Raw genomic sequence first — 8,948 nt, 5'->3', positions numbered from 1 at the left:
TATGACAACAGAAGGGAGCTTCTCTTGGCTTAGCAAATGTTGTTCTGGGAGGTGGTATTACTCTGCTGACAGGAAAAACATCATCTGTTGGCATAAGCTCAGCCTGCACTAGGGGGCTTTGCCATATAGCGCTAACAGACTAGTATTGTGTAGACAAAGACAAGGTCCGAGTCTCCATAACCCTGCATGTCACCAGTGTGCTATTGCAATTCTAAGCCATCTAGCTCCAGGACTCAGTAGCTGCTATAGGTCTAAGGACTGTCTTGCTCAGTGTAATGAGGTGCAAGGGACATATCTCTGTCAGTGATGGAGGTTGGTGGATCCTCTACTTGCATCACTGGACGCTCACCCCTTCTTCTGCTGACACTGGGCTTGTCCGTCTGGTCACATTGTCACTGGCTGGTCCTCCCAGGAGTGGTATCGGTGCATGCCCCTGGGCAGCGGTAACAAGGGATGAGCTGTTGGGGTGGTGGGGAGATCCCCTCTCCTGCTAGCACAGATCTGGTAGCTGGAACCTGGGAGGTGCTAGGGATCGAGGATGGCCTCTCAGGCACAGGGCAGGTGTTTGGAATGGAGTGGAAGGAGCATGTTGGGGTTGCAGCTACTGGGAGCAACTGGAATTATGGCCCTGAGCCTTGTAATGATGTATGTAATACCCTACAGCCCAGACACAGTCAATAATGCTGGATATCTACCCAGCCCTTCCTGAACTCCTGTGTCCTGGGAGTGGTATAAATCCCAGGACTGGGTTTCTGGGGCTGTTGTGTCTGGAGGATGCTGTGGCTGTGAGTCTGTTAACCCCTGTGCGCTCCGTCTGCAGTGTCAGTGGTGTGTGGCAGCTCGCGGCTTCAGATCACAGTGCTGGTGGATCTCTTCGGCAACGGTGTGACTGTCTCTGCCAGGGAGCTGATGCTGGGGGCTGGCTGTGCTGTGACAACTGTTGGGCCAGATAGATTCCAGCTAGAATACCTGCTATCAGCATGTGGGGCCACCATGGAGGTGAGAGCAGAGACCAGTGAGAGTCTGGGTATGTGGGTGGGAGTCAATCTTTCTTCCAGCTGAATGCAGCCTGGTTTCAATCCTCAGCCCCTCCCTCCCCTGACCTCCTTTTCTCCTGAGGGACACCCACCTTTCCTGAGTGATGGAAATCAAGCCTCACATTCACTCACTCCCACTGCTGGACACGGAACAGACTCACTGCAATGAGGCTCTTGAATCTGGATACACCCTGTCCCATGCAGGAGAGAACTAATAGGGGATCTATATCCAAAGACTCCCTTGAGTGGAGGGGAGCCCAGGGGAGAGGGCCTTTTAGCCATCTGATACTAACCCATAGCCTTTCACTTCATGGCTGCAGCTAAACTGGGTGCAATGGTACAGTGTCTTAAGTACGTTGCAGGGGCCGTGGAGGGCTTAACACTGCCGATGAGCAGGCGCAATGCAAGTGCTGAAGCAGATCTGTGAATGCTGGCTTGTGAAATTGCTTGGGTAACTCCTGCCTTCCTCTGGTGCCCACAGGTTCCTGCATTTGCAGGAGGTGGGGATACACAGACTGATCTAAAATGGGGAGTTACAGGCCTTGGAACTATTGGAGCTGGAAGCAGTGCCCAGGGTTCCCCATGTACTCAGCATGCCCCTATGGGAAGGGACTCTCCATTGCCCCCATCTGGAAAATGACAGACTAGCCGCCTTCCATGGTGGGGAGGGGTCCTGAGGCTTAGTGTTCACAAGTGATGAGATGCTCAGGTGGAAGGTACCACTGTAACCCCCTCTTTCAGGGCACTGCATGTCCCCTCTAGTGGCTGATCTGTGGAGGCTTGACTCTGCTACAGCCCCTGGCTAGAAGATGGATTCCTCTGGATCTTGTGGTAGTAGCTCCTGCTCCTAAGAGTCCCAGCACTAGGTCCAAGCCCTGATGTTGGCCCAGGAGGAGGCTAATGATATAGCAATGATGAACCTATTCTTCTCTCTCTCTCGCTGGAGTCTCTTTACTACCTGCCCCCTTGAATGGCAGTGGCTGGAGGGTTGTGAGGGCCAAACATGGTGCCCTACTGGCTGGTGCTCTGAGGTGTCTCTCCAATGGTGTATGCACCTCCCCCTTCTGGCTGGTCACAGTAGCTATCCTCCTGGGCTATGGCTGGACAGGAGGCCCTGCTGCTGGGTGGATGGAGCAGGGTGCAGCTGAGTAGTCTTGGGGATACTGACCCTCGGCTGTGTTTGCTCTGCATAGCTCCTCCCTGACACCATCCACTACAGAAACTTCCTCTACTACAGACCTTCTGCTGTGAGGGGCGTGATCCGAGCCAGCGCCTTCTCCCTCCCCATAGACTGCTTCTATCCCAGGTGAGTGAGCATCCTCCACGCAGTGCTGGGGGTTGAGAACTGTCCCAACTTGCTTCAAGGAGCAAAGTCTCTCCCCATCACCTGGACTTGTTCACCCTCCCGCCGAGGGCGGCCTTGGCATTGCAGGGCTGCCCCACTGAGCTTTGCTAATGGCCAGGGAGTCAGGAGTCCTGGATTGTCCTGCTGAGGGTGGGATGTGGTTGCTGGGTCTGTCACACTAAGGCTGGGTATTCAGTCAACTAGAGCTGCCCAGGTCTTTAATACTCATGGCTCAGCTGCAGGGATGCACAACTGAGCAGAGTCTTGGTGGGGCCTGATGGTCCATGTGACCTGCCTGTCACCTGCACTAGTGCAATGCTGACCTGCTAGTGCCATGCACATGCCATGCTAGTGCACATGGTGAGACAAGGAAATAGAGACTGAAGCCCTAATGCACTAGGGCTCACGAATGTCTTGGCTTGCTTCTTCACCACAGCTCTGTTCTGGCTACACCATAGTCTTGGCCTGAGCCAGGGGATAGAGGAGTGGCTGTAGATCAAGGGTTCTCAAACTGGGGGTCAGCCTCCACCCCAAACCTCCCTTTGCCTCCAGCATTTATAATGGTATTAAGTATGTTTTTAATTATAAGGGGGGAGTGGCACTCAGAGGCTTGCTATGTGAAAGGGGTCCCCAGTACAAGTTTGAGAACCACTGATCTAGATGCTATGATGTGTAACTGGAGAGTCCTGCTGGGATTAACCTCACAACTATGTGTCGGGGGAGGGTGTGATGGGGAATCAGGAGGGGCTATACAGTGGCTGCCAGGATACCTCCAAAGGAGAGTGCCATGTGCCACCACACAGTCAGAGATCCTGGGTGTGTGGAAGAGGTAGTGATTGTCTCCTCTCTGTTCCAGGACCAGTAATGTCTCTTCCTTGGGCCTCCAGCCCACCTGGGTCCCCTTCAGCTCCACCCTAATGCACAGACGGCACCTGGACTTTGTCCTGGATGTATATGACAGTGAGTGCTGGTGTATTCAGGGGGGCCTTGGGAGTCTCTGGGGATCCCACCCAGTCTATGGCTAAATGGCAGGCTGGCCTGGGAGCCCACTAGCCAGGCTTGTCTCCAGGGAATGGGTTAGGAAGGGACTTCATTGCCCATGCATATACTACCTAAACTGCCCAGAAAAAGGGGGAACTGGGGGCACCCCAAGTTTGGTTAATGCACCTCAGTCCTGTGTTCTCCCCTAGCCCTGCCAACACCCCTTCTCATCCCTGAGCTCCCCTTACCTTGACCCATAGCCCCCTCCTATGCCAGCTGTTAGTACCCCTCAGTCCCACCCTGCAGCCCCTATTATTCTAGCCTTGGGTTCCCCCTCCCACAGATCTGTTGATGCCACCCTCCAAGCCTCCTGTTTTCTTGCTGATCTCTCCTGCCTTACACCCCTTTCTCTGGCAAACTCCACGCGTGTGTGTGTGATATTCCCCCATCTTCATTCTCAGGTACCTGGTCATCCCCCCTGTCTGATCCCACTTACTACCTTGGTGACCTGATAAACATCCAGGCATCTGTGAGAACTGGCAGCCATGCGCCTCTGAGGATCTACGTGGATGAGTGTGTGGCACGGCCAAGTGCAGCATCTTCCATGAAATATGAGGTCATCACAGACCACGGGTGAGCGTCTGGGGCAGAAGACTCTGAATGGGCTCTGGTGTCTGGTACCAAAGCACCATTTTATCTAGCAGGACTAGGCAGCGCTGGCCCATGGAGAGATGTGGGAGGGAAGTGGATGGTGGGCCTTCAGGGTCCATTTTGGTCAATTTCAGTTGTAGGATTTTTTTTAAATCCTACAATTTAATTATTTCAGCTATTTAAATCTGAAATTTCAGTGTTGTAACTGTAGGGATCCTGACCCAAAAAGGCATTTTGGGGGGTGGGCAGCCACAAGGTTATTATAGGTGGGATTGTGGCACTGCTACCCTTACTTCTGCGTTGCTGCTGGCAGGGCACTGCCTTCAGAGCTGGGTGCCTGGCCAACAGCCACTGCTCTCTGGCTGTCCAGCTCTGAGGGCAGCACAGAAGTAAGGGTGGCAATACCATGAGCGCCCTAAAATAACCTTGTGACCCCCCCACAAATCCCTTTTGGGTCAGACCTCCCATTTTGAGACATGCTGGTCTCCCCTGTGACCACTGTATAGTATAGGGTAAAAGCACACAAGACCAGATTTCATGGGGGGAGGCCAAATTTCACGGTCCATGACTTGTTTTTCATGGCCATGAATTTGGTAGGGCCCTAGTTATTAGTAATGGTCTGAACTGCTCCTGTACAACCTGCATCTCCAAGCTACTCAGCAGTCTGCTGGCCTCTCCACCATTGCCCCAAATCCCCACAATTCCTTGTCTCCCCACCCTTGGGATCTGGGTCAGGCCCAGACGAAGCTGTTTACCAGATCCCATGTGGACAGTCGGGGAGCCAGGATGATGGCTGCTCCATGGCACTGAAGAGGCTGGGTGGGTAACCCCTCCTCCCTACAGGTGCCTTGTGGATGGGCAGCACAGCCGCTCCCACTTCCTCACCCCACGAGGAGACCAGTTCCTCCGTTTCCAGCTGGACACGTTTGTCTTCACCGGTGCTTCCAACAGCCAGGTCAGTACAGAGGAGGTGGGGACCTGAGCCACCTGGAAGGACACTGACTTCCCTGTATGGGGTGGGTGTCAGCAAGGCAAGATGGCTGCCATCTCCATGAGGGACTCTCCCACAGGGCCCTGCAAGGAGATGAGCTCTCCTGCCTTCTCTCACAGAGATAGGGATGGACAGGGGTGTGGGGCAGAATAGGTGCTGTATAGAGAGAGGGTTCCCTCAGCCTGACCCCACAGAGTTGAGTTCTGGGCTCTCCCTGCAACCCATACAGAACCACACCTGGCTGTGACCTCTCATGTTTTCAGATCTACCTCCTGTGCCATCTGAAGGCAGTGGCTGCCAGCCCTGCTGACCAGCACAACAAGGCCTGCTCCTATGACCCAGCCACCACAGCCTGGCACTCCCATGAAGGAGGCGACTGCTCCTGCTGTGCTTCCCCTGCTGGCTGTGGGAGCAGGAGGTGGCGCCGGCATCTCCCTCAGGACAGGGAAGGTAACCTTGCCCCTACCTTGAAAACCCCCATAGTCCTGCTGGAGGAGCTTGCCTGGCTTCTGCAATTCCTTGGTGGGCTGGGGGAGGCTCCCTGGGCTAATGTCTCCCTGGGATCCTCCAGTCTCTGTGCCCTGCCCCTCAGCTCTGCCTTGGCACCAGAGCAGGGGCTGCCCTATGGGCATGTGGCCCTTTCTAGCATTTGGGGGAGTGGAGAGCTGCTTCCTTTCTTACCCATGAGACTAAGCTCCCATCTGGCTGTCATCAGAGCTGAGCCCAGCTGCTTCTGATATGGGGCTGGATAGATCTGGCTTGCTGCACATGTGGCTTCCACCCCACCAGACCCTATGCTGATTGCTGGTGGGCATTGGCATGGCAGGAGGAGGGGGGTGAGGCATCCTGCATCTGCTCCCAGACTCTATGGCTGCTTTCTCCCTGCAGGGCTCCTTGGAGAAGCAGACCTCCAGCTCGGCCCCATCAAGCTGGCCACCAATTCCTCCATTACACTGGGCTCCAGCCCCCTCACGTTGGCTTCTACAGAGCCCACCTCTGCCACAGCAGGGGCTGTTGAGCTCTCTTCCACTGTGTCCATCTCTGGCACCCCTAAAGCCATCCACCCTGTCCTGTTCTCTCCCAATCGGGCTGTGAACCCCATTGTGAGAGGGGACATGAAGGATTCCTCAGGTGAGTGAGTGCTCTGATCTGCCCTCTGCCATGGGGTGGGGGAGCTGACTGGAGTGAGACAGACTCCCATGACCCATCTTTCAGTGGGTGACCTGTTGCTCAATGTAGCCACAAGCGAGGCCATGAGCAGTCTGGTCAACTCCTTATTGTCTCATCACCTAGCCAACTGGCAGAACTGACTAATGGGGTTGCTGCCATTGGCTGCAGGCCCCATATCCTGGAAATCTGGGATGTGGGGAGATCTGGAGTCGGTTATTCTCTTCCAAATAGAAATGGGGCCAAGCCACCATGTCTCACAAGCAGAGTAGTGTCCAGGAGGGGGTGGGGAAAAAATGAGCCTTCCTGGGGTGTGTGGTGGTCTGTGTGTGTAATTTTTTTTTTTTTTTAATTCTCTTCTCTTCCCCCCTCCCCCCCCCCACACACAAGGGTTGATGGCTTTAGGCAGCAGCCACCATTTTCTGGTGGAGAACAGCTGGGAGGCCTGTTGGAACCATGCTGCTTTGACCACATGTCTTTACAACATCTCTCCTGAGTGCTGCTCTGTATTTCTTTCCCACAGGGCTGCAGCTCCCCTTCTCCGTCACCACACTGGCCATTGCAGTGCTGTGCTCGCTCTTTGTCTTCCTGGGAATCCTGGGTTGCTACTGCTCCACCAAGCGCTACCACCGAGGATACCGGATGGGTGCTGTTGATGCTGCCTTGGGGGAGTCTGGTGCTGTTGCCATGGCACCCACAGCCTCTGGGGACTCCATTGTAGCCTCTAAGAAACCTGGTGCTGTGGTGGCTGCAGCCTGTGGGGAGTCTGGCTCTGTAGGAAACTCCAGTCACCTCTTAATAAATAAATAAACCAGTCAATGGAAATCTCATTCCTCAGTGTGGGGGCAGCTGGGGTGGGGGGGACTTCAGCACCACCTGGCTGTGAGCCTCTTCTGTCCCCAATTTAACTCTGGCTAGTCATACCAGTACCTTCTCCTTCAGGATCAGAAGACAAGCTGACCACTATCTTCCATATGGAGCTATAAGCTGACCTCTGGGCTGGGGGAGTTTCTTCCTCTTCATCAATGGCTATACCATAAAACACCCACCATGTACCTTCCACTGGGCACGGCACTGCTGGTCACTGCCACAGCTGTGTGTATGGGGGCACATTTCATGTCCTCTGCTACAATGATGGGGGGGGGGGGGCTTGTTGCTGAGGGAACATTCCATTTCCTTTTCTGGGGTAAGATAGCTAGCTAATCATGATGACTTGGGTATTCCCACACACACACACACACACACACACACACACACACACACACACACACACACACACACACACACACACACACACTGTAAATGGGGTGTGGGGAGGATGCTGAGTCTTCATGCTTTGCTACCTCCATCTACTTTTCCTAGGTGCCGCTCTGGAGGGTGGCGGTGGAGTGGAGGAGATAGGACAAACAAATTCACCCCATTCAAATCTTGGAACTCAAGGGCTTTGTGAGCTGACTCTGTGCTAATGGTCACATCAATCTGACTGATGTGACTTTGTTTTGGTCCTGTCTCTTCACTTGCTGTCCCCCTCTCACTCATGGTGGCTAGACACCCCCTCCCCCCACCACAGCCCCATACCTGATCTGAACCTAAACAATCCCCAAACAACAAGAGTCTAGGTACCCAAAAGGCAGTTAACTGGAGCTGTCCTGGTACTGAGAGCATTTTGAGTGGGTGTCTAACCAGGTGTGAGACACACAGGACTTCTCTAAAAAAGAACAGGAGTACTTGTGGCACCTTAGAGACTAACAAATTTATTAGAGCATAAGCTTTCGTGGGCTACAACCCACTTCTTCGCATGCATATAGAGTGAAACATATATTGAGGAGATATATATATACAGAGAGCATGAACAGGTGGGAGTTGTCTTACCAACTCTGAGAGGCCAATTAAGTAACAGGGGGAAAAAAAAAACTTCTGAAGTGATAATCAAGATAGCTCAGTACAGACAGTTTGATAAGAAGCAAGTGTGAAAATACTTACAAGGGGAGATAGATTCAATGTTTGTAATGGCTCAGCCATTCCCAGTCCTTATTTAATCCTGAGTTGATTGTGTCTAGTTTGCATATCAATTCCAGCTCAGCAGTCTGTCGTTGGAGTCTGTTTTTCTGTTAGCCACCCGCAGGTCTGTCATAGAATGGCCAGACAGGTTAAAGTGTTCTCCCACTGGTTTTTGAGTATTATGATTCCTGATGTCAGATTTGTGTCCATTAATTCTTTTGCGTAGAGACTGTCCGGTTTGGCCAGTGTACATGGCAGAGGGGCATTGCTGGCACATGATGGCATATATCACATTGGTAGATGTGCAGGTGAACGAGCCCCTGATGGTATGGCTGATGTGATTAGGCCCTATGATGATGTCACTTGAATAGATATGTGGACAGAGTTGGCATCGGGCTTTGTTACAAGGATAGGTTCCTGGGTCAGTGTTTTTGTTCAGTGATGTGTGGTTGCTGGTGAGTATTTGCTTTAGGTTGGGGGGTTGTCTGTAAGCGAGGACAGGTCTGTCTCCCAAGATCTGTGAGAGTAAAGGATCATCTTTCAGGATAGGTTGTAGATCTCTGATGATGCGCTGGAGAGGTTTTAGTTGGGGGCTGAAGGTGACAGCTAGTGGTGTTCTGTTATTTTCTTTGTTGGCCCTGTCTTGTAGGAGGTGACTTCTGGGTACTCGTCTGGCTCTGTCAATCTGTTTTTTCACTTCAGCAGGTGGGTATTGTAGTTTTAAGAATGCTTGATAGAAATCTTGTAGGTGCTTGTCTCTATATGAGGGATTGGA

General features: G+C 52.9%; 1 protein-coding gene across 1 annotated transcript; it reads left to right on the top strand.

The window, feature by feature from the left end:
• Positions 1–427: 427 nt before the first annotated feature.
• LOC135877830 (zona pellucida sperm-binding protein 3-like) lies at positions 428–6,982 on the top strand. Its single transcript, XM_065403372.1, has 9 exons — positions 428–443; positions 821–999; positions 2,231–2,343; positions 3,239–3,342; positions 3,825–3,996; positions 4,858–4,969; positions 5,269–5,455; positions 5,894–6,136; positions 6,696–6,982. The coding sequence occupies exons 1-9, from the start codon at positions 428–430 to the stop codon at positions 6,980–6,982; spliced, it is 1,413 nt and encodes a 470-aa protein (XP_065259444.1).
• Positions 6,983–8,948: the final 1,966 nt, after the last annotated feature.

Source organism: Emys orbicularis, chromosome 4 (assembly GCF_028017835.1).
Source record: "Emys orbicularis isolate rEmyOrb1 chromosome 4, rEmyOrb1.hap1, whole genome shotgun sequence".
NCBI classification, from domain to species: Eukaryota; Metazoa; Chordata; order Testudines; family Emydidae; genus Emys; species Emys orbicularis.
This window is presented reverse-complemented; position numbering and strand designations above follow the sequence as displayed.

Bases quoted from the DNA above. Each gene is read 5' to 3' on its own strand.
- LOC135877830 (XM_065403372.1), top strand. The intron at 1,000-2,230 runs GTGAGAGCAGAG...TGCTCTGCATAG, and splicing joins CATGTGGGGCCACCATGGAG to CTCCTCCCTGACACCATCCA. The intron at 3,997-4,857 runs GTGAGCGTCTGG...TCCTCCCTACAG, and splicing joins GAGGTCATCACAGACCACGG to GTGCCTTGTGGATGGGCAGC.